The sequence below is a fragment of the Neoarius graeffei genome, chromosome 4 (assembly GCF_027579695.1).
Source record: "Neoarius graeffei isolate fNeoGra1 chromosome 4, fNeoGra1.pri, whole genome shotgun sequence".
NCBI classification, from domain to species: domain Eukaryota; kingdom Metazoa; phylum Chordata; class Actinopteri; order Siluriformes; family Ariidae; genus Neoarius; species Neoarius graeffei.
The window spans coordinates 75,526,488-75,552,549 of NC_083572.1; the positions used below are offsets into that span (position 1 = coordinate 75,526,488).

Consider the following 26,062-nt stretch of genomic DNA (forward strand, 5'->3'; position numbering starts at 1 on the left):
CCTTTTGGGGGAATAAAACAAAACCTCATACATTAATAATAATTTTAAAAACTCAGTGAAAGGACACCACATGACTATCACACAAGTGAGAAGCAGGTGACTCAAAAGTCTTTATTTAAACACATGCAAGGCCATACTTCAGAAAATTGCAGTGAAATAAAAAAAAAAATAGTAAATAACCAATCCAAATAATGTAAATGATGAGTAATTGGGAACCAGCAGTGAGACAGTAAACTTATATGGAGTAGCCAGTAATACTGTTATTATGAACATTTCAAATCATCATTATTAGCTTTTTATTACATTTGGGAAAGGGATCAATATTTTGGGCAAATTTAAAAAGCAGCACTGCACAACAAGAAGGTAATTCCTAAATTCTTTTTAGCCAGGAAAAACAAACAAACAAACAAACAAACAAACAAAAAACCGTGTTGACTTTAGTACATGTTTTAAACCATGGTAAAATGTATTCATTTATTAATTCACCTTAGGTAAATATTTTACTCCGGTCAGATTACAGTGGATTCAGGGATTCAGATCTTTGGAACACTGGGCATGACTACATCCCGGATGGGACCCCAGTTCATCACAGGGCACCGTGCATACACATTGACATTCATTCGCATAGGGGCTATTTAGTGTAGCCAAACCTTCTCTTGATGTTTTTGGGAGGTTGGAGGAAACCAGAGAACTCTGGGGGAACCCACACATGCAAAAAAAAAACAAAACAAAACACAAAAACCATGCAGAATTCTGCATAAGCAATAATCTGAGCTTGGGATCAAACTGGGAGATCCTGGAGCTGTGAAGTGGAAACATTATTATATGATTATAATAATAATAAAACATGATTATAACCCGAGGGGTGGTGTAGTGGTTAGCACTGTCGCCTCACAGCAAGAAGGTTCTGGGTTCGAGCCCAGCGGCCGACGACGGCCTTTCTGTGCGGAGTTTGCATGTTCTCTCCGTGTCTGCATGGGTTTCCTCCGGGTGCTCCGGTTTCCCCCACAGTCCAAAGACATGCAGGTTAGGTTAACTGGTGACTCTAAATTGACCGTAGGTGTGAGTGTGAATGGTTGTTTGCCTCTGTGTGTCAGTCCTGCAATAACCTGGTGACTTGTCCAGGGTATACCCCGCCTCCCGCCTATAGTCAGCTGGGATAGGCTCCAGCTTGCCTGCGACCCTGTAGAACAGGATAAGCGGCTACAGATAATGGGTGGATTATAACCTGAGATAAAGGGGAGATAATTATTTGAATAGTAAATACTTTATATTGACATATATAGACTTTTTTTTTGACAGTTCTAAAAGACTTGACCTAAATACTTTATATCAACAGACTGGAAATAGCTCTGCCACAAGCTGAGCAGCCTCTTTACACACACCCATCATAATGTGTACTGTATGGTCATTCACATTGTACTATCAGTATCTGTGATGTGGCTTAGGGGCTCAGTGGGTCATTTTCAGTATATAGTTCAACTGCAGTGTTACACATTATTTGACAATCATATTAGTAAAAGCTCTGTTTCATTAAAACTATTGGAGTCTGCTTTATTTTTGACTATAAAAATGATATTTTCTGATATTATCATCAGGTATTATATTAATTTATTATTAGCTGCATTTTTTCATTTCAATTGGTCCTTAAATATTATATTAATTATTGAGTATACGAACAAACAAACAAACAAACAAAACTCACAGGCACTTCTCTCACACAATACATTGTGTCAATCTAGCTAGTCATTGCTAAACAATATGCTGCAATAACATTTTCTACTGTGTGTAGAAAAACTGTATTCTCTTCACAGTAAATCTAAGCGTCTATTGGCAAAAACAGGAGTTTTTCCAAATCACAGTTGCCAAATGATATCAAACATTTCCAGCTTAAACACAAATCCTACTTGTCCACACACACAATGGATAATGTATTTCAAAACATAACTCTTAAAACAGGCATTCATGCCAAGCTGTTGTAAAATCCTAAAATGGGTATTAAAGGAACAGTCCACCGTACTTCCATAATGAAATATGCTCTTATCTGAATTGAGATGAGCTGCTCCGTACCTCTCCGAGCTTTGCGCGACCTCCCAGTCAGTCAGACGCGCTGTCACTCCTGTTAGCAATGTAGCTAGGCTCAGTATGGCCAATGGTATTTTTTGGGGCTGTAGTTAGATGCGACCAAACTCTTCCGCGTTTTTCCTGTTTACATAGGTTTATATGACCAGTGACAGAGGTGGAAAAACCCGGGTGCAGAAAGTAAAAACCCTGCCACATTTTTGCTCCAGCCAATTCAATGAACCAGCTGATCCTAATTACCACATCCCCTAAGCCAGGTTGATGAGCTAATTGGTGAAATCACCTGTGTTGAGAGCACAGGCAGAAGGAAAACCTAAGCAGGACTTTTACTTTGTCAATCCAGTTTTTCCACCTCTGACCAGTGATATGAAACAAGTTCAGTTACACAAATTGAAACGTAGTGATTTTCTATGCTATGGAAAGTCCGCACTATAATGACAGACGTACTAACACCTTCTGCGCGCTTCGACAGCGCATTGATACGGAGCTCAGTATCAATGCGCTGCCGAAGCGCGCAGAAGGTGTTAGTACGCCTGTCATTATAGTGCGGACTTTCCATAGCATAGAAAATCGCTACGTTTCAATTTGTGTAACTGAACTTGTTTCATATCACTGGTCATATAAACCTATGTAAACAGGAAAAACGCGGAAGAGTTTGGTCGCATCTAACTACAGCCCCAAAAAATACCGTTGGCCATGCTGAGCCTAGCTACATTGCTAACAGGAGTGACAGCGCGTCTGACTGCGTCTGACTGACTGGGAGGTCGCGCAAAGCTCGGAGAGGTACGGAGCAGCTCGTCTCAATTCAGATAAGAGCATATTTCATTATGGAAGTACGGTGGACTGTTCCTTTAAACCAGAAAAATATAAACACTCTTGGGGACTGAGAAGTAAGACATGACCATTGTCTTATAAAATGATCGAACCGTGAGGTCAGGAGGGTGTCACTTTACAACATGGAGATCAGGTCTGCTGGTCAGGACCTCACCTGAGCTCGGCATTCAGTTTCTCCATGGCTGCTTGGCGCGCTTCTGCTTTTTGCTGTGAGCGGCGCAGGACATCTCTGAGTGTCTGCAAGTGGTCCAGCGTGTCCACCAGCTCACCACGCACTGTCTTCATTTGACTTTCCAGCAGTTGTGTGCGGTGCAGAGAGTTACGCCGTTCTCGCTTACTGCGTTGCACCTTCTCCTCCAGCTCAGACACTGACAGAAGGAAAAAGACAGAGAAAGAAGAGTCTGATAGAATTTGCCTCATTATTGGCTCCTTGATAAGCTATGTATTCAAACTGTATTCAGCTTCACTTGCTGCTTCAAATGCATTTGATGCAATGTAATGTAATGCATTGTACCTGTGGGACAAGCTTTAGAATGGTGCAATTATTAACACACACAGTCACTCACAGTGTTCCAGTACTGACTTAAAATAAATATCAGACTCAGTTCGTAGATATTAAGCAAGTAAATGACCATTAAACCAACACAAAGAGAGCTGTGATACAGACCCATGTTGTCTCCACAAGTGATTTTTTCTGTACCCATCTCAGTCTTCTTGTCCAGCATGCTTTTGGTCTCCTGTAGCATCTTCTCCATCTGAGCCAGCTGTGAGGCTTTAGCTCCACTGGCCCTGCGGATCATCAGCAGTTCCCGCTCCTTCTCACTCAGGTCACCAGGAAACTTATTCATGTCCTCCTGAAGCTGGCTGCACAGCCAACACCCACACTCTTCAAGACTCAGTAGGACGCTGATCAACAAATGCTTGGAATAAATACACAGTGCAGTGTCATGTGGAAACACGACTCCAAGCAGAAACTGTTACTGTTCACAAAGCAACAACTGACACTATATAATGCGGTATATGAAGGATTACTATTACACCACTTCTGAGCTAAATACTTAGCTGTACTAGTACTGTTAAGTAAGTCTTCCTTTACTGTTGCTGTCCTTTTTAACTATCCCCTTTGGTGGAAAATGCCTCCTCCTTATGTACCTCAAATTCAAGCCAGAAAACAAACAAAGACAAACAAACTGTGATCTAATGGTCATGAGATCTGTCTCATACTAGGCCTCTGGTTAACTGACCTCATTAACCCTGAGAATTGTCAGGGACAGAGAACACACTCATCTGACACAGCCTTATACTATTCCTATACAGTGGTGCTTGAAAGTTTGTGAACCCTTTAGAATTTTCTATATTTCTGTGTAAATAACATCATCAGATTTTCACACAAGTCCTAAAAGTAGATCAAGAGAACCAAGTTAAACAAATGAGACAAAAATATTCTACTCGGTCATTTATTTATTGAGGAAAATGACCCAATATTACATATCTGTGAGTGGCAAAAGTATGTGAACCTTTGCTTTCAGTATCTAGTGTGACCCCCTTGTGCAGCAATAACTGCAACGAAACATTTCCGGTAACTGTTGATCAGTCCTGCACACCAGCTTGGAGGAATTTTAGCCCATTCCCCCGTACAGAACAGCTTCAACTCTGGGATGTTGGTGGGTTTCCTCACATGAACTGCTTGCTTCAGGTCCTTCCACAACATTTCGATTGGATTAAGGTTCAGGACTTTGATTTGGCCATTCCAAAACAGTAAGTTTATTCTTCTTTAACCATTCTTTGGTAGAACGACTTGTGTGCTTAGGGTCGTTGTCTTGCTGCATGACCCACCTTCTCTTGAGATTCAGTTCATGGACAGATGTCCTGACATTTTCCTTTAGAATTCGCTGGTATAATTCAGAATTCATTGCTCCATCAATAATGGCAAGCCATCCTGGCCCAGATGCAGCAAAACAGGCCCAAACTATGATACTACCACCACCATGTTTCACAGACGGGATGAGGTTCTTATGCTGGAATGCAGTGTTTTCCTTTCTCCAAACATAACACTTCTCATTTAAACCAAAAAGTTCTATTTTGGTCTCATCCATCCACAAAACATTTTTCCAATAGCCTTCTGGCTTGTCCACATGATCTTTAGCAAACTGCAGATGAGCAGCAGTGTTCTTTTTGGAGAGCAGTGGCTTTCTCCTTGCAACCCTGCCATGCACACCATTGTTGTTCAGTGTTCTCCTGATGTTAGACTCATGAACATTAACATTAACCAATGTGAGAGAGGCCTTCAGTTGCTTAGAAGTTACCCTGGGGTCCTTTGTGACCTCGCCGACTATTACACGCCTTGCTCTTGGAGTGATCTTTGTTGGTCGACCACTCCTGGGGAGGGTAAGAATGGCCTTGAATTTCCTCCATTTGTACACAATCTGTCTGACTGTGGACTGGTGGAGTCCAAACTCTTTAGAGATGCTTTTGTAACCTTTTCCAGCCTGATGAGCATCAACAACGCTTTTTCTGAGGTCCTCAGAAATCTCCTTTGTTTGTGCTATGATACACTTCCACAAACGTGTGTTGTGAAGATCAGACTTTGATAGATCCCTGTTCTTTAAATAAAACAGGGTGCCCACTCACACCTGATTGTCATCCCATTGATTGAAAACACCTGACTCTAATTTCACCTTCAAATTAACTGCTAATCCTAGAGGTTCACATACTTTTGCCACTCACAGATATGTAATATTGGATCATTTTCCTCAATAAATAAACGACCAAGTATAATATTTTTGTCTCATTTGTTTAACTGGGTTCTCTTTATCTACTTTTAGGACTTGTGTGAAAATCTGTTGATGTTTTAGGTCATATTTATGCAGAAATATAGAAAATTCTAAAGGGTTCACAAACTTTCAAGCACCACCATAATTCTATTTCTATGCAATTCGCAACAAATGCTAATCCAAATATTCTAGTCACAATTTAAGAATAAAAACATCCAAGTGATTGAATAAGAAGATGTACAAACATATGCACCAGTGTATTAGAATTAACCTATAATTATCTACCACTGTTGTTCCAGGTTCTTTATACATTTATTCCCTATACCACTTATCCATTGCTGGTCATGGGGAAGCTGGAGCCAATCCCAGCCAACGTCAGGTGAGAGGCTGGATATGTTCTGGATGGGCCACCAATCCATCACAGGACCAACACAGAGAGACAGACAGCCACTCACACACCTATGGGCAATTTAGGGTTGCCAATTGAACTTATCTGCATGTCTTTGGACTGTGGGAAGAAACCAGAACACCCAGGAGAAACTCACACAGGCAAAAGGAGAACATGCAAACTTCATACAGAAAGGTTCCAGTTGGCTGCAGGGTTGGAACCCAGAAGATGAGGCTGTGAGGCAACAGTACTAACTAACCACTGCATCACTATGCCACCTGGTCTTTATACAGTGGGGTCCAAAAGTCTGAAGCAAAAATGCTTCTGTTTAGCATTCTTTTCAATTTACCCAAAGTTTTCAATACAAATGATATTATCAGCAATAACTTGAGTGAAAAGAAGTATCTTAGAAATAGAATGAAATATTTACATGAATTTCAGAATTTCTTGGTATTTACTTAGTATATCCACTTTTTTTGCTTTAATAACAGTGGGCACTTGAACTGACACGCACTCCACAAGTTGGTGTAAATCCTGATGATCCATTTTTGATCAAATCTATTGGCGTGTCAGCTGAACACTCGCTTCAGTGGAAGGAACGACTCAATGAAAATCTGACCTTTTATACAAAGGCAGTAACATGGTCAACATCATACACTTGCTTAAATTTAAACAGTGATGAAAAATTGTGCAACATCTTGAATACTGAACAGTCAAGATGTTGGATTTTTCCTTTTTTTTGCTTTAGAATTTGCAGATTCTACAATTTAATTATACAATCTAATTTTACTTTTAGTTTTAAACAAGTAATTTTTAAAAATCCAAGATTTTTAAACAAAATCAAAGGTTAAAACAACCAAAGGTTCTCTCTGGTGTAAAATGAATGCTGCTAAGAAACTTAAATTGGTTTGTCACATGAAGTAACAAAAATAGGCTTCTTTTTTGTTACTCTAAGCCCACAAGGAGTACTTCATTTTAACAATAAGGCTTATTATAAAGTTAAAATAGAGCTGTATTGAATATTAAGAACTGGGCTATTTACTTTAGGGTGTGTGAAAGAGACACACTTTGCTGGTTCAATAGAGACTTTGTGTGTGTATATCTGTGAACATAGAGTAGATAGACAAATGTTTTATACGTTATATTTTACAGACTATAATATTCGAGTATTTTTTAACATCCAGTATGTTCTGTGACTTTTTTTTTTTTTTGCCTTAGCATAAAGTTTAGCTGCGCTACTCCAGCAGTTACGGGAAAGTATACCATTACCTTGTACGACCATAATGGTAAAAATAGCCATGCTAGCATTAGTGTAGTAGGAGTGATCAGACAAGAAAAACTACTAGCAAAGTTAATTACAAGGTCTCATCACTAAACCTTGCGTGCAAATTTACAGGCAGCTGTTTTCTCCAGGCTTGCTTTTAAGGCTGTGCTTGAAATGGTGCCCTACCCCATATTCACTACAAACATCAAATGGGTATTCTGTACTTAAGGGTACATTATTCAACCTACTTTGTTATATTGTGGGATTTTAGCTCCACTATGGCTAAAAAAACCCTCCGAAAATAGTCCATTACATAGTGAATGGGATGTCATTTCAGACACACTGAAGATCAGGACTGTGCAAAGGCTTTAGTTCTGGAAACATTATAGCACTGAACCACAGCAAAAGCAATTGTGTTGTTTTAGAGCCATTAGAACATTAATGAAAATTAAAAACCCCTACAATAATATAAAATATGGTAAATGAACATGTGAAGTGAAGATTAATGACGTTTAGGTTTCACTACTACTGAGCTTGGGGTACTGTCTGTTGCCCCTTTTCCACCAAAGCAGTTCCAGGGCTGGTTTGGGTCAGTGCTTAGTGTGGAACCGGGTTTTCTGTTTCCACTGACAAAGAACTGGCTCTGGGGCCAGAAAAACCAGTTCCAGGCTAGCACCAACTCTCTGCTGGGCCAGAGGAAAGAACTGCTTACGTCGGGGGGGGGGGGGGGGGGGGGGGGGGGGGGGGGAGTTGTTAAAACCAACAACAATAACAAAACCGCGAAAGATCGCCATTTTTAAGCGACGAGAAGCAGCAACTGTACAAACGCGAAGTCATCCATTATTATTATTGTTGTTGTTGTTGTTGCTGCTGCTGCTTCTTCCGTGTTGTTTTTGCTTCGATATTCGCGCCAAGGTTTATGCAAACGTAGCGACGTACCTGACGTATACAGCGACTTAATGACGTATATAGTGATGTAACTGACGTATACAGCGACGTAATGACATGTCTCCCCTTAGCACCGCGAGCTATGGAAAAGCAAACTGGTTCTCAGCTGGCTCGCAAGTTGAACGAGTTGTGAACCAGCACCAGCACTGGCCCCAAACCAGCCCTGGAACTGATTTGGTGGAAAAGGGGTATGTGTGAAGTGAGTACCCGAGGTGTGAATGAACATGTCACAGCCATCTGGGACATTTCACTGACACTCCAACAGAAGCTAGTCTGTCCCAAATCCTAAGGACACTTCATCTACTCTCATACTCATTTCCTGTTTGCACAATATCTGAAGCACCTGGACCCTCACATTCTTTGTGAAGCCTTGCTGACTATTATTATTATTATTATTATTAATAATGTAAGTTATGAGTTGTTGTTTCTTGCCTTATCTTTGTGTAGTGAAGTTTTTTGGAGCATCCATCCATCCATCCATCATCTCTAGCCGCTTTATCCTGTTCTACAGGGTCGCAGGGAAGCTGGAGCCTATCCCAGCTGACTATGGACGAGAGGCGGGGTACACCCTGGACAAGTCGCCAGGTCATCACAGGGCTGACAGAGACAAACAACCATTCACACTCACATTCACACCTACGATCAATTTAGAGCCACCGATTAGCCTAACCTGCATGCCTTTGGACTGTGGGGGAAACCGGAGCACCCAGAGGAAACCCACACAGACACGGGGAGAACATGCAAACTCCACACAGAAAAGCTGTCGTCGGCTGCTGGGCTCGAACCCAGGACCTTCTTGCTGTGAGGCGACAGTGCTAACCACTACACCACCGTGCGGCCTTTTTATTTTTTTTTGGAGCAATGAAGCATAATTTTTTCCCAGCACAATGTATGCTAGTGCCATCTCCTGGTCAACAGGGTGAAGTGTAGCTCCTAGGGTTCCAGCTAACACATCTGTGTATTCCAGTGCTTTGAAAATGTCAACTGGCGGAATAATGCAATGCATTATTTACTAAAGAAAACAACAATCCCCTGGGATACCCCCAGAATTAGTTATAACCACTATTTTTACTTATTGATTTATGTTTAAGTGAACCCTAGTCCTTCATTTCTTGCTTTACAGACCAGGCTCATGTGGGCTTCTCTGATCTGTAAAATATGTGAGAGTTTGATTGTGCTTGTTTATTTTATCAGCAAGAATGCTTTTGGACTGGGCATTAAAAGTGTGTGTGGCCCATGAACATTATACTCAGCAGGGACCAAGCTATTATCCCTACAAAAAGCAACTCGAGTGCACTTGGCTAAAACAGTCAACTATTAAGAACAGGTGTGTGTTAATTCCTTCTGAGGGAACAATCAGACAGGTTCAACAGGAGATAAACGAGCTCATTGTCTCGTACCAGGAAATTATTTTACTCACCTTGACTGAAAGGCCAAGTCAGAGAGATTGAAAAGGAAACTATCTTCCTGCAGGACACAGGGAAAAAAGCCTGGATGAAGTTTTCATGACGTGTGCAATTCCTGTGTACTGTAAGCTGCTCTCTTACAATCACTGAATGAGCCAAATATTATTACACTGTATTTTCATGCACTAATTCTTATTTCACAGAAGTTGTCTTGATGGTCTCCAATTAAATATCTGCAGATGAATGACAAATTAAAGGAAAAGCCAGCATAAAGTGTCTCAGTAAAGTGTTGGGCCATCAGGAGCTGCTACAACCGCTTCATTTGCACCTTGGCATTGATTCTAAATGTCTGCCAAGCTGTACTGAAGGGGTGGAGCACAAAACATTGCTGGGATTTTGATGATAGCAGTATAGCAGTGGCAAGTTTTATGCATGCAGAGGATGTTTATACATGTCACAGAGAATACAGGGAGGATATAGGATGGAAGTATATTTATTCACTCGTTGGTGCCCTGTGTCTGGTTGGAGTCTCATCGCATCGCTCCTGTGTAGGCCGGCCCCATGAGGACAGTTGAAAGTCACACCTGGAGGACACTCTGGACTCTTACAGTAATGCTTTTATGGCTGAGGACTACAGTTGACTTGCTAACTTTAGGACTGCAGTTGTCATGAACAGTTTTGCACTCAAGTTTCCATCAGTGAAGAGTTTATAACATCAACGAAACTGACTTCATGTTTAAACTGTTAATGCTATAGTCATGTTGTTTGTTGTTGCCCAAATGAGGATGGGTTCCCTACTGAATATGGTTCCTCTCGAGGTTTCTTCCTCATGTCATCTGAGGGAGTTTTCCTTGCCACTGTTACCACAGGCTTGCTCATTGGGGATAGATTAGGGATAAAATTAGCTCATGTTTTAAGTCGCTCAAATTCTGTAAAGCTGCTTTGCGACAATGTTTACTGTTAAAAGCGCTATACAAATAAACTTGACTTGACTTTTTCCTCTGTCACCCCGTGTGTGCGTATATACAGTGGGGCAAAAAAGTATTTAGTCAGTCACCAATTGTGCAAGTTCTCCCACTTAAAAAGATGAGAGAGGCCTGTAATTTTCATCATAGGTGTATCTCAACTATGAGAGACAAAATGAGAAGAAAAATCCAGAAAATCACATTGTCTGATTTTTAAAGAATTTATTTGCAAATTATGGTGGAAAATAAGTATTTGGTCAATAACAAAAGTTCATCTCAATACTTTGTTATATACCCTTTGTTGGCAATGACAGAGGTCAAACGTTTTCTGTAAGTCTTCACAAGGTTTTCACACACTGTTGCTGGTATTTTGGCCCATTCCTCCATGTAGATCTCCTCTAAAGCAGTGATGTTTTGGGGCTGTCGCTGGGCAACACGGACTTTCAACTCCCTCCAAAGATTTTCTATGGGGTTGAGATCTGGAGACTGGCTAGGCCACTCCAGGACCTTGAAATGCTTCTTACGAAGCCACTCCTTCGTTGCCCGGGCGGTGTGTTTGGGATCATTGTCATGCTGAAAGACCCAGCCACGTTTCATCTTCAATGCCCTTGCTGATGGAAGGAGGTTTTCACTCAAAATCTCACGATACATGGCCCCATTCATTCTTTCCTTTACACGGATCAGTCGTCCTGGTCCCTTTGCAGAAAAACAGCCCCAAAGCATGATGTTTCCACCCCCATGCTTCACAGTAGGTATGGTGTTCTTTGGATGCAACTCAGCATTCTTTCTCCTCCAAACACAACAAGTTGAGTTTTTACCAAAAAGTTCTATTTTGGTTTCATCTGACCATATGACATTCTCCCAGTCCTCTTCTGGATCATCCAAATGCTCTCTAGCAAACTTCAGATGGGCCTGGACATGTACTGGCTTAAGCAGGGGGACACGTCTGGCACTGCAGGATTTGAGTCCCTGGCGGTGTAGTGTGTTACTGATGGTAGCCTTTGTTACTTTGGTCCCAGCTCTCTGCAGGTCATTCACTAGGTCCCCCCGTGTGGTTCTGGGATTTTTGCTCACCGTTCTTGTGATCATTTTGACCCCACGGGGTGAGATCTTGCGTGCAGCCCCAGATCGAGGGAGATTATCAGTGGTCTTGTATGTCTTCCATTTTCTAATAATTGCTCCCACAGTTGATTTCTTCACACCAAGCTGCTTACCTATTGCAGATTCAGTCTTCCCAGCCTGGTGCAGGTCTACAATTTTGTTTCTGGTGTCCTTTGACAGCTCATTGGTTTTGGCCATAGTGGAGTTTGGAGTATGACTGTTTGAGGTTGTGGACAGGTGTCTTTTATACTGATAACGAGTTCAAACAGGTGCCATTAATACAGGTAATGAGTGGAGGACAGAGGAGCCTCTTAAAGAAGAAGTTACAGGTCTGTGAGAGCCAGAAATCTTGCTTGTTTGTAGGTGACCAAATACTTATTTTACCGAGGAATTTACCAATTAATTCATTAAAAATCCTACAGTGTGATTTCCTGGATTCTTTCCCCCTCATTCTGTCTCTCATAGTTGAAGTGTACCTATGATTAAAATTACAGGCCTGTCTCATCTTTTTAAGTGGGAGAACTTGCACAATTGGTGGCTGACTAAATACTTTTTTGCCCCACTGTGTGCGTGTGCGTGTGTGTGTGGATATATATATACACAGTGGGTACGGAAAGTATTCAGACCCTTTTAAATTTTTCACTCTGTTTCATTGCAGTCATTTGCTAAAATCAAAAAAGTTCATTTTATTTCTCATTAATGTACACTCAGCACCCCATCTTGAGAGAAAAAAACAGAAATGTAGAAACTTTTGCAAATTTATTAAAAAAGAAAAACTGAAATATCACATGGTCATAAGTATTCAGACCCTTTGCTCAGTATTGAGTAGAAGCACCCTTTTGAGCTAGTACAGCCATGAGTCTTCTTGGGAATGATGCAACAAGTTTTTCACACCTGGATTTGGGGAACCTCTGCCATTCTTCCTTGCAGATCCTCTCCAGTTCTGTCAGGCTGGATGGTGAACATTGGTGGACAGCCATTTTCAGGTCTCTCCAGAGATGCTCAATTGGGTTTAGGTCAGGGCTCTGGCTGGGCCAGTCAAGAATGGTCACAGAGTTGTTCTGAAGCCACTCCTTTGTTATTTTAGCTGTGTGCTTAGGGTCATTGTCTTATTGGAAGGTGAACCTTCGGCCCAGTCTGAGGTCCTGAGCACTCTGGAAGAGGTTTTCTTCCAGGATATCTCTGTACTTGGCCGCGTTAATCTTTCCTTCAATTGCAACCAGTTGTCCTGTCCCTGCAGCTGGAAAACACCCCTATAGCATGATGCTGCCACCACCATGTTTCACTGTTGGGATTGTATTGGGCAGGTGATGAGCAGTGCCTGGTTTTCTCCACACATACTGCTTAGAATTAACGCCAAAAAGTTCAATCTTCGTCTCATCAGACCAGAGAATCTTATTTCTCATAGTCTGGGAGTCCTTCATGTGTTTTTTGGCAAACTCTGTGCGGGCTTTCATATGTCTTGCACTGAGGAGAGGCTTCCGTCGGGCCACTCTGCCATAAAGCCCCGACTGGTGGAGGGCTGCAGTGATAGTTGACCTTGTGGAACTTTCTCCCATCTCCCTACTGCACCTCTGGAGCTCAGCCACAGTGATCTTTGGGTTCTTCTTTACCTCTCTCACCAAGGCTCTTCTCCCACGATTGCTCAGTTTGGCTGGACGGCCAGGTCTGGGAAGAGTTCTGGTCATCCCAAACTTCTTCCATTTAAGGATTATGGAGGCCACTGTGCTCTTAGGAACCTTGAATGCTGCAGAAATTCTTTTGTAACCTTGGCCAGATCTGTGCCTTGCCACAGTTCTGTCTCTGAGCTCCTTGGGCAGTTCCTTCGACCTCATGATTCTCATTTGCTCTGACATGCACTGTGAGCTGTAAGGTCTTATATAGGCAGGTGTGTGCCTTTCCTAGTCAAGTCCAATCAGTTTAATTAAACACAGCTGGACTCCAATGAAGGAGTAGAACCATCTCAAGGAGGATCAGAAGAAATGGGCAGCATGTGAGTTAAATATGAGTGTCACAGCAAAGGGTCTGAATACTTATGACCATGTGATATTTCAGTTTTTCTTTTTTAATAAATTTGCAAAAATTTCTACATTTCTGTTTTTTTCTCTCAAGATGGGGTGCTGAGTGTACATTAATGAGAAATAAAATGAACTTTTTTGATTTTAGCAAATGGCTGCAATGAAACAGAGTGAAAAATTTAAAGGGGTCTGAATACTTTCCGTACCCACTGTGTGTGTGTATATATATATATATATATATATATATATATATATATATATATATATAATTTATTTCTCTTTTCATTCCACATGTTAGATTTGGCACAGTTTTACGCCGGATGCCCTTCCTGACGCAACCCTCTCCAATTTATTGAGAGGGGATGAGAGTGTAGTGAAGATGCAAGGTTAGATGTAAAGAAAGTTGGTGAATTCAAGTATCTGGGGTCAACTGTGCAGGAAAATGGGGGCTGCGATAGTGAGGTGAGAAAGAGAGTGCAGGCAGGGTGGAGCAGTTGGAGAAGGATTCCGGGAGTCATTTGTGATAGGAAAGTCCCAGCAAAAGTGAAAGGTAAGATGTATAAGTCAGTAGTGAGACCAGCTGTGATGTATGGATTGGAGACCATATCCTTAACGAAGAGACAGGAGGCAAAGTTGGAGGTGGCGGAGTTGAGGATGTTAAGGTTTGCGATGGGAGGTTGGACAGGATAAGGAACAAGCACATCAGAGGGACAGCACATGTGGAGAGCTTGGGAATTAAGCTAAGAGAGATGATACTGAGATGGTATGGGCACATCCTGAGAAGAGATGCAGAGCATGTGGGAAGAAGAATGTTGAGGATGGAGCTGCCAGGCAAACAAAAATGAGGAAGGCCAAAGAGGAGATACATGGATGTGGTGAGAGAGGACATGAAAGTGGCAGGTGTGGTAGAGAAGGATGCGGAAGACAGGGAGCAATGGAGACGAAAGATCCGCTGTGGCGACCCCTAATCGGGAGCAGCCAAAAGAACAAGAAGAAAGAAGATATATATAATACACACACACAGTGGTGCTTGAAAGTTTGTGAACCCTTTAGAATTTTCCATATTTCTGCATAAATATGACCTGAAACATCATCAGATTTTCACACAAGTCCTAAAAGTCGATAAAGAGAATCCAGTTAAACAAATGAGACAAAAATATTATACTTGGTCATTTATTTATTGAGGAAAATGATCCAATATTACATATCTCTGAGTGGCAAAAGTATGTGAACCTCTAGGATTAGCAGTTAATTTGAAGGTGAAATTCGAGTCAGGTGTTTTCAATCAATGGGATGACAATCAGGTGGGAGTGGGCACCCTGTTTTATTTAAAGAACAGGGATCTATCAAAGTCTGATCTTCACAACACATGTTTGTGGAAGTGTATTATGGCATGAACAAAGGAGATTTCTGAGGACCTCAGAAAAAGCATTGTTGATGCTCATCAGGCTGGAAAAGGTTACAAAAGCATCTCTAAAGAGTTTGAACTCCACCAATCCACAGTCAGACAGATTGTGTACTGTGGCAGCGGGGCGTGGCCGAGCGGCAGTCTGTGAATGGAGGGCGCAGTCGGGGAAGGTGAGTGGTCGTATCGCTACACCTGTTGTCAATTAATGTGTGTTTGTGTGTATCTTACAGTGACGGTGCCCTATAAAAGGAGTGAGAGGAATAGAGGAGGGGAGATCGGGGACCAGAACACAATGGTGTCTGTGTGTGTAAGAGTGTGTGTATGTCCCCGACGAAAAGAGTTGCGCTGAAAAGCCAAAGAAAGCGAACTTACAGCAAATAACAGCCTGCCATACTTCTGTGCTCCACCCACATCCGGGCCATTTCTACAGTGGTGCCGAAAGCCGGGACTGCAGAAGGGAACAGCCCCATGGAGTCCTCGCCATTTAAAGATCTTATCCATGCCCTCACCACAGCACAGCAGAACCAGCATCAAGCACTGATCGCCCTCCGGAAGGAGCAGGAACAATGGTTCGAAGCCTTGATGCTGGCCCAACAAGAAGACCGCCAGGCATTCCGGCACCTACTCGCATCTGCGGGGTCCATGACCGCCACCGGAGCGGACCCTCCCCACCTCACCCTAACAAAGATGGGTCCGCATGACGATCCAGAAGCCTTCCTTGCGCTCTTTGAGCAAGCAGCGGAGGCGTGGGGTTGGCTGGTCAAACAGTGCACAGCGCACTTCCTCCCCCTGCTGACAGGCGAGGCACAGCTTGCCGCGCTGCAGCTCCCCACCGACAGCTGGCTCGTGCATGTGGACCTCAGAACAGCAATCCTCCAGCATGTCGGCCGCTCCCCAGAGCAACAAAAGCAGCGCTTCCGCTCGCTGCACTTGGAGGAGGTTGGCTGACCGTTCGCATTCGGGCAACAACTCCGGGACGCCTGCCAGCGGTGGCTGAGGGTAGATGACCGCGACACCGAGGGAATTATTGACCTGGTGACACTGGAACAATTCATCGCGTGACTTCCAGAAGGAACGGCAGAGTGGGTCCAGTGTCATCGCCCGGCGTCGCTGGATCAAGCCATGGAGCTGGCAGAGGACCACATGGCGGCAGTTCTGACGGCAGGAAGACATGCTTCTTTTCCTCTTCCCTCTCTCTCTCCCTCTGTTTCCCGTCCTCGCCCCATTCCCCCACCACAGAGGCGGGGGCCGGCTCCCCCCCAGCCGGCCCAGCGCACCCATGGTGTCCTCCCGTTTTCCCCTTCCTTGTCTGTGTCTTCTCCCACCCAGGTGAGTGATGTCCGTAACACCGGTGCAGAGGGAGAGCCTGGGTCGACGCGCCAGAAACCGCCCTCAATCAGGATGGAGCGTATTGTATACCGGTAAGTATCAAAAGGTATACGTATCAGGCTTTGGTGGATTCCAGCTGTAACCGGACCTCAATCCACCAAAGCCTGGTGCAAGGTGAGGCATTGGAGAGAGCACGAGCGGTGAAGGTGTTGTGGGTGCACAGGGATGTTCAGAACTACCCTTTAGTGTCCGTCTACATTCTATTTAGGGGTGAAAAGCATAGTGTAAAGGCGGCGGTTAACCCTCGTTTCACCCACTCACTGATTTTGGGGACTGATTGGCCAGGATTTAAGGAGTTAATGACACACATAGTAAGGAGTGGGTCCTGCAGTAATCCGTCTGGGGAAGACCCCGGACTAGCATTGGCGGGAGAAGCTGTCGCAGCACCGCATCAGGGCGATACGCGGAGTGGGGAGCACCCCGCCCCTCCTCCCTCTTTCGAGGATTCCCTTGGGGATTTCCCATTAGAGCAGTCGCGAGACGGGACTCTGAGGCATACATTTGACCAAGTGAGAGTAATCAATGGTCAAATTCTCCAGCCAAATGCGACGCCGGCCTTCCCCGACTTTTCTATTATTAAGGATAGGTTATACCGAGTGACGCAGGACACTCAAACTGGTGAAAAGATAACACAGTTATTAATCCCAAAGAGCCGTTGGGAACTCACATTCCAGGCAGCTCACTTTAATCCCATGGCCGGACACTTAGGGCAGGATAAAACACTAGCCCGAATAATGGCCCGGTTCTATTGGCGAGGGATTCGCGGGGATGTCAGTCAGTGGTGTACGGCGTGCCGCGAATGCCAATTAGTAAATCCCGCGGCCACTCCAAAAGCACCTTTTGCGCCCTCTTCCTTTAATCGAGAACCCTTTTGAAAGAATTGGGATGGCAGCAGCTTGAGTCCCCTTTCAAGTGTCGCAGAGTTGGGAACCAGGAGACCGACGTCGCTGGGAGAGCAAGGAAGGAACTGAAACGGTTCACTTGGAAGAAATGAGAGGAGGCGAGAAGAAATTATCTCTGTGGCCTATATCACGGAACAGGCACGAACTTTTGTATTTTCTATTTGGATTCTTATTATTTTCCCCAAAGACTCTATTTGGTCCCTGGCTGATTTCTGAAAGTTATGTAAATAGCCTTTAGGCATATTTTATTTGGGCGAAGGATGAGGGGAAACACTAGATGCTAGCTGCTAAGTACCGTTACACATGCTATGAGAGACGAACCGAATGACATAGCCCACATGTATATATTTGGGTTTTTTTAGGGTTAGCCTACTTGTTTTACTGAATGGGGTATGCTATTCTATTTTATTTCATTCTTCATTAAGTGGGGAGGTTTGGACAGTGTGGGTAAAGATATATCCCTATGCCTAATGTTTTGTTGGCTTCAAAAGAACCATAAGGACAAGGCCGGGAGTGATGGTTGGAATATGTTGGACATTTTTAGTGTGAACAGAGGACTTCAGTTTGGAGAGTTTTCCATCGCTAAGAGGGGCCCTCTTATGAGAGGATTTCCCCTCTCCTCACCAACAGGGGAAATGGGGAGAGATAAAGAACCCCAGTTTACCATGGGAGATCACTTCTTTGTTTACTGTTGTTTAGTTAGAACAGCTGTTGTTGATGTTTTTTTTGTGTCCATGTTTAGCTTATGGGTAATGAAAGTGCATTGGAACTGATGTATAATGCAGCATGAAGGTGTTAAAGTGGTATCACTGAATGTGAATGGGCTGAGTAGTCCAATTAAGAGGGCAAAGTTTATGGCCAAATTCAGAAAAGAAAAAACGCAGGTGGTGTTTCTGCAGGAGACACATTTGTCTACAGAGGAACATGAGAAACTAAAGAGATTTGGGTATAACAACACATTTTATAGCACTTACCACAAACAAAGTAATGGGAGAGGGGTAGCCATATTAATAACAAATTCAACCAAATTTGAACCTGAAAAAGAAATGTGTGATAGGGAGGGAAGGTACATAATGGTAAAGGGTAAATTAGAGGGACAGAGAGTGACACTGATCAATGTATATGCACCTCCAGATAGCAAGAAAACCTTCTTTGAATCATTATTTGACATCGTTAATGTAGAATTGGAGGGGATCTTAATATGTGGAGGGGACTTCAGTATGGTGATGAATTACAATTTAGATACGACTAGTACAAAGAAGAATAGGACATGGCTTAATAGATATATGAGTACGCAACTGGTTGATTTGGGAATAGTAGATGTTTGGAGAGACCTACATCCCTTGGAGAGAGACTACACACACTATTCAGACCCACACCAAGTGTATTCAAGGTTGGACTATTTCTTCATGACAAAGGGAGATGTGCATAGGGTAGAGGACTGTAGGATAGGGGTAGCATATTTATCAGACCATAATGCAGTCTACCTGACAATAAACTTAAACAAGAGAAGGAGGACTACAATGTGGAGGATGAATGTGGGGGTACTGAATGACAAAGACCTGGTGGAAAGGATGAAAATGGATATAAATAGGTATATAGCGGAAAACGATAATGGGGAAGTAGATCCAACCATTCTTTGGGATGCGCTTAAGGCCGTCATTAGGGGGAATTTGATGGCACAGACAACGCTTCGCAAGAAATCCAGACTAGTGAACTACCAGACACAAATTGGTCACTTAAAGGATTTGCAGAGAAAACATAATGCCACAAGCGACCCAGAGGTACTTAGACAAGTGAAAGAAACAAAGAATAAAATTGATAATATATTACTGTCAGAAGTGGAAAAGAAGGCTAGATTTGTCAAACAAACCTATTATGAGGGAGGTCCCAAAGCAAGCAGATTACTGGCTAGACGTATAAGAAAACAACAAGCATTGAACACCATATACAAAATTAGAGACCCCCAAACTAATGACTTGCTTACTGAACCAGATGAAATAGAGAGAATATTCAGGAAATATTATCAAAACTTATACACACAACCAGCAATGTCAGACGAACATGATATGAGAAACTTCCTGGACAGGCTGGATCTACCATCAATAGGGGAAGAGCAGAATACATTATTGACTGCAGATATCACAGAGGAGGAAATGGAAAGGGCGATCTCTAAGATGAAGAACAATAAATCTCCTGGCAGTGACGGATTCCCCTCAGAATTCTATAAAACCTTTAGACAAGAGTTGACCCCAGTACTGTTGGCCTCATTTAGACACAATTAAAAAAGGGAAAATCCCTCCTTCATGGAGGGAGGCCATTATCACAACCATACCCAAAGAGGGCAAGAATAAAGAGCATTGTAGCAGCTATAGACCAATATCAGTACTAAATGTGGACTACAAGATGTACACCTCAATAATCTCCAAAAGATTTGAGACATTCATGACTGACATTATAGACGAAGACCAGACTGTCTTTATTACAGGAAGACAGACACAGGACAATATTAGGAGGATGATACACATTGTAGAAGAGACTCAACGAACGAAGAATAGTGCAATTTTAGTTAGTGTAGACACAGAGAAAGCTTTTGACAGTGTCAATTGGACTTACTTATATAAGTTGTTAGAAAGATTTGGTGGGCGGCACGGTGGTGTAGTGGTTAGCGCTGTCACCTCACAGCAAGAAGGTCTGGGTTCGAGCCCCGTGGCCGGCGAGGGCCTTTCTGTGCGGAGTTTGCATGTTCTCCCCGTGTCCGCGTGGGTTTCCTCCGGGTGCTCCGGTTTCCCCCACAGTCCAAAGACATGCAGGTTAGGTTAACTGGTGACTCTAAATTGACCGTAGGTGTGAATGTGAGTGTGAATGGTTGTCTGTGTCTATGTGTCAGCCCTGTGATGACCTGGCGACTTGTCCAGGGTGTACCCCGCCTTTCGCCCGTAGTCAGCTGGGATAGGCTCCAGCTTGCCTGCGACCCTGTAGAACAGGATAAAGCGGCTAGAGATAATGAGATGAGATGAGAAAGATTTGGTTTCAATGAGGAATCTGTCCAGTGTATTAAGGCGTTATATCAAGAACTGACTGCTAGGATTAAGGTGAATGGTAGTCTCACGGACCCCTTTTGTCTGGGAAGGTCTACTAGACAGGGGTGTTGTCTCTCTCCAACTCTCTTTGCAATATTTATAGAGCCATTGGCACAGGCGATTAGGCAGAACCAGGGCATCAAAGGGGTGGAGGTGAATGGTAGAGAACATAAGATAGGGTTGTTTGCAGATGATGTGGTAGCCTACTTGGAGCGATCCAGTGAGTCCTTCCCTGCACTGATGAACCTACTGGAGGAATATGGATATTACTCAGGATACAAACTTAATGTTACCAAAACACAAATCCTGGCTATAAACTATGCCCCTACACCAGAGTTAGAAGAGAAATACAAAATTAAGTGGGATTCAGAAACAATTAGATACCTGGGAGTGAACATCACAAAGGGAGTGGGGAGGTTATATGCTGCAAATTACATTCAGATTAACCAGGAACTCAGATGGGATATAGGAAGATGGTCAATACTACAATTGTATCTTAGTTCAAGGATAGAAATAATTAAGATGAATGTATTACCGAGGCTACTGTACCCGTTTCAAACTCTGCCAGTAATGATACCACAGAAACAGTTTATGGAGTGGGATAGATGGATATCCAGGTTCATTTGGGGGGGTAGGAGGCCAAGGATTCGATATAGCACCATGCAGCTCCCCAAGGACAAAGGGGGCATGGCAGTACCGAATCTGCAAGACTACTTTTATGCTGTACAGCTTAGGGCTGTAACTTGTTGGTGTAATAGAGAATATGTAGCTAGATGGAAGGATATAGAAATGAAGGTAGAGGCTAGCCCAGTACAAATATTTATTTTTTTTAATATGTTTATTGGACAAACCACAAAGAGAATCACAGTCAAAGTATAAAATGTTTACAGGCCATGGGTTTGTTTTTGTTTTTAAATCAAGAACCCAACACCCAAAACACCCACCCTCCCCAACCCAATAATTCCCATGAACTGAAAATGAAACTTAAAATATTATAAAGAAAGGGCAAATCGGCCTGAACTAGTAGATGCATATCTACCCATAAAGATACATACATATACACAAAGACAACAAAGACATTAAAATGAAGCAGAGTGAAAAATAAATAAATAAATAATAATAATAAACATAAAATAATGATACTACTACTAATAAAAAGCAAACAATTTAAAACAATATGTACAATAAATAAAAATAAAAAAAAAGGGGGAAAGTGTCACTAGTCTTCAATGTCTAATTGTTGGTTTATGTTAAATAGATCATAGGAAAGGAGGGGCTCCCACGTTTTATAGAATGTTCTCAAAGATCCTCTAACAGTATGCTTTATTTTCTCTAGGTGTAGGAAAGACATAAGCTCTCCAAGCCAGGAACAAGAGCCAGGTGGTTTAGGGCTCTTCCAGTGAAGAAGTATTTGACGTTTGGCTATTAGTGCAGCAAATGCAATAACATCAGCTTGGTAACTGTTAAATTTCCCTAAAACAGGGGACACACCAAAAATTGCAATTAAAGGACATGGGGAGATAGGAATATTCAGGACTTCAGAGAGGGTGGTGAAGAAAGATAACCAGAAAGCATTAAGTTTGGTACAGGTGTAGAAAGTGTGTGTATGATCTGCTGGAGAGTGAGAACACCTGATGCAGAGATCATCCGCTTCAGGGAACAGTTTTTTCAGCCTGGCCCTGGTGTAGTGAAGTCTGAAAACCACTTTGAACTGAATAAGACTCATTCGTGCACAAATACAGGTGGTGTTAATCCTGGCCAAGACATCCATCCACCAGACATCTTCCAATGGAAGACCAAGTTCCTTTTCCCAATTCTCCTTAAGCCATAACAGAGGAGACAACTGGGATGAGAGGAGGAGATTGTGTATTGAGGAAATGCGGCTGTTTATAACTGGATTGTACATAATGTCTTCCAACAGAGTTTTTTCTGGCAATGTAGGGAAGGAAGTGAAATGAGTTTTTGCAAAGTCTCTTAATTGAAAATATCTAAAAAGACCTTGATTTGAGACACCACGGTTTTTGACCAGGTCAGCAAAGCTTACAAAAGAATTAACTGAGTATAGGTCATTGAAAGAGACCAGGCCCATATTTCTCCACAACATGAAGGTCTTATCTATACTGGAAGGTAAGAACAAGTGATTATTGCAGATGGGAAGAAGGACAGATGGAGCTTTTAAACCAAAGTGATTTCTAAACTGCTTCCAGATTTTTAAGGAGGAACGCACCAAAGGATTATTAGTGTGTTGAGAAGGGCGTATAGAGAGAGGACCAAAAAGCAAGGCTGGTAGTGAAGATGTAATGCAAGAGTTTGCTTCTATTACACACCAGTTAATGTCTGGGTAATGACACCATTTCTTAAGCATTTGAATGTTAGCGGCCCAATAGTATAACAGCATGTTTGGTAGAGCAAAACCCCCAACCAGCTTGGGTCTCTCTAACATTCTTTTCTGAATCCTGGGGATCTTGCCATTCCAAATAAAAGAGGACACACTTCTGTCCAGTGACTTAAAAAAAGATTTCGGAAGAAAAAGAGGGAGTGTCTGAAACAGAAATAAGATACGGGGTAACACATTCATTTTAATTGTCTCAATTCGGCCAACAAGAGAAAGGGGTAAAGCATGCCATCTCTGAAGATCTGCTTTTATATTCTCAACAAGTTTTATGAAATTGTTTTTATGAAGAGAGCTAAGTGAATGAGAGATATTGACGCCTAAATATTTAAAGCTATTAGGGGATAACTGAAAGGGTAGTGTACCTGGAGGGATTAATTTAGCAGATTGATTGACAGGAAAACAGAGACTCTTATCAATGTTCAATTTATAACCTGAGAATGTTCCAAATGTCTTAAGTAAATCCACTATTTTCTCAGTGCAGTTAAGAGGGTCACACACATATAACAATAAATCATCGGCATAGAGCGAGACTCTATGTTCAAGGCCTCCTCTAATAATACCAGAGAATAGTGGGGAAGTTCTCAAGGCAATTGAAAGTGGTTCTATGGCTATTGCAAATAATAAAGGTGACAAGGGACACCCCTGACGTGTGCCACGTGTTAGAGGGAAGGCAGGAGATATATCAGAGTTGGTTTTAACACTAGCAGTTGGGGCAGAGTACAGAAGACGAATCCAAGAAATGAATTTAGTTCCAAACCCAAACCTGTGCAATACAGAAAATAAGTAATTAAATTCTACGCGATCAAACGCTTTTTCTGCGTCAAGGGAAATGACCAGCTCAGGGGTTGGAGAGGCAGAAGGAGATAAAACCACGTTCAAGAGTCTGCGTACACTAAATGATAGTTGACGGCCCAGGATAAAACCTGTTTGGTCTTCTGAAATAATTTTAGGGAGACATGTCTCCAGTCTACGTGCTAGCACCTTCGCCAGAATTTTAACATCGTTGTTAAGAAGACTGATGGGTCTGTAGCTGCCGCATAGATTTGGGTCCTTGTCTTTCTTTAATATAAGGGAAATCAAAGCCTGATTGAGAGTTGGAGGTAAAATTCCCTGCTCCAATGAGTCATTATAAACATCCAGTAGTAAAGGGGCTAGTTGAATAGAAAACTTCTTAAAAAACTCCACTGGATAGCCATCTGGGCCAGGGGCTTTGTTACTCCGCATTTGGGCTATGCAGGAGGTGATTTCTTCTAACTTAAGGGGTTCATCTAAACTTCCCGACATATCCTCACTTAAAGTTGGAAATTCTAAGTTATCTAGAAATGAGTCCATGGAAAAGCTATTAGAAGGAGGTTCTGATTGGTAAAGAGTAGAATAGAAAGAGGAAAAGGCGGAATTTATGGAGGCGGGGTCTGTAGTCAGATTATGAGAAGTGTCATAAATCTGTGAAATAAAACGTGAAGCATATTCGTGTCTCAACTGTGAGGCTAAAAGGCGGCCAGCTCTATCCCCATGCTCATAATATGTGGCTCTTGTGCGCTGCAATAGGTATTCTGCTTTCCCAGTGGATAATAGGTCAAACTCAGTCTGCAACTGTAAGCGCTTGGCAGTTAAATCAGGATTAATTGATAATGCCTGTTGCCTATCTATATTTAGAATGGCATCTGTTAATTCTTGCTGCTTCAATCTTCTATTTTTAGCTAAATTAGAACTAAAAGATATAATACTCCCTCTAATGAAGGCTTTTAATGTTTCCCATAAGAGTGATGGCGATACATGCTCAGATCTATTAGTATCTAAGAAAAAATTAATGTTTGTAGAAACATAATCACAAAAATCAGAATCAGCAAGCAAGCTGGAATTAAGCCTCCAACCACCTTTATGACTGAGGGAACTTAATGGTAAACACAGGTCTAGAATGTGGGGGGCGTGGTCAGAAATTACAATGGCGGAGTATTGTGTAGTACCAACAAGAGGTAGAAGAGATTTATCAATAAAAAAATAGTCAATACGTGAGTAAACCTTATGGACAGGAGAATAGTAGGAGAAATCCTTCGCGCTGGGATGGAAAAAGCGCCAGGGGTCAACACATCCAATTTGTTCCATGAAAGTTTTTAACGCCTTAGACATAGCTGATGGTGTTACTGTTTTAGACTGAGAGCGATCAATAGCAGGGTTAGTGACACAGTTAAAGTCTCCACCCAGGATTAGCTGATGAGTATCCAAATTTGGTAAATGAGAAAAAACAGTGGACATGAAATTTGGGCAATCCCAGTTTGGTGCGTATAAGTTCGCTAAAACCACAGGAGTTTTAAAGAGCAAGCCAGAAACTATAATATAACGGCCACAGGGATCAGAGTGTATCTGGTCAGGAGAAAACTGAATTCTTTTATGAATTAAAATAGCCACGCCTCTGGATTTACTATTAAAATTGGAGTGAAAAATCTGACCAACCCAAGGTTTGCGTAGTCTCACCTGATCTTCCCTGCGCAAGTGCGTCTCCTGCAAAAAAGCTATACCAGTAAAAAGGCTCTTTAAGTGTGAGAGAACTTTACATCGTTTAATTGGCCCACCTAACCCACGTACATTCCAGGTAACTATTTTAATGGGGTGCCTATTCGACCCACCTTGCATTGTAGAGGAAGTTGACATCTATATCAAGTCTTGGAGATAATTAGTTCTACATGAATCATATGGGAGCTGTATCAGAGACAATTTAAGTAAAAATGGGGATTCGTGACACAAAGTTAAAAGGAAGGTAAAAAAATAAATAAAAGAGAAAGAAAAACAAGAAGGAAAAATTACACAAAAAAGAGACAATTGGCCTAAGAGAAAAACCACCCAACCCCCCAACCCCCACAACCCCAAAAATTGAAACAGTAAACATAACAGACAAATGATTCTGAAGCTCGTCCGCCAGAGCGGCGAGTAGCCAGAAATGGTAAACATGCATCCGATTAATTGTGTTGTGTTAATCCTGCTCCTGAACTAAAAAGGCATTATACATTGAACCAGCAAATAATCAATAAGTGAGGAAATAAATGGAGCTGTAAGGAGAGAGAACACGTCATTGAAAAGCAAACAGCAAGATAGCCACTAAAGGCG

General features: G+C 42.4%; 1 protein-coding gene and 1 long non-coding RNA gene across 2 annotated transcripts in view; one reads left to right on the forward strand and one right to left on the reverse strand.

Moving 5' to 3' along the window:
* LOC132885257 (uncharacterized) overlaps positions 1 to 26,062 on the forward strand; it is an 85,475-nt gene that overhangs the window by 18,149 nt on the left and 41,264 nt on the right. The gene's annotated exons all lie outside the window — the stretch shown is intronic.
* On the reverse strand, positions 2,921 to 4,012 carry si:ch73-389b16.1 (coiled-coil domain-containing protein 18). Its single transcript, XM_060918326.1, has 2 exons — positions 3,584 to 4,012; positions 2,921 to 3,284 (listed from the first exon to the last, which is right to left on the reverse strand). The coding sequence occupies exons 1-2, from the start codon at positions 3,762 to 3,764 to the stop codon at positions 3,067 to 3,069; spliced, it is 399 nt and encodes a 132-aa protein (XP_060774309.1). The 5' UTR covers positions 3,765 to 4,012; the 3' UTR covers positions 2,921 to 3,066.

Bases quoted from the DNA above. Each gene is read 5' to 3' on its own strand.
- si:ch73-389b16.1 (XM_060918326.1), bottom strand. From the start codon at position 3,764: ATGAATAAGTTTCCTGGTGACCTGAGTGAGAAGGAGCGGGAACTGCTG. The intron at 3,285-3,583 runs GTCTGTATCACA...TCCTTCTGTCAG, and splicing joins CACTTGTGGAGACAACATGG to TGTCTGAGCTGGAGGAGAAG.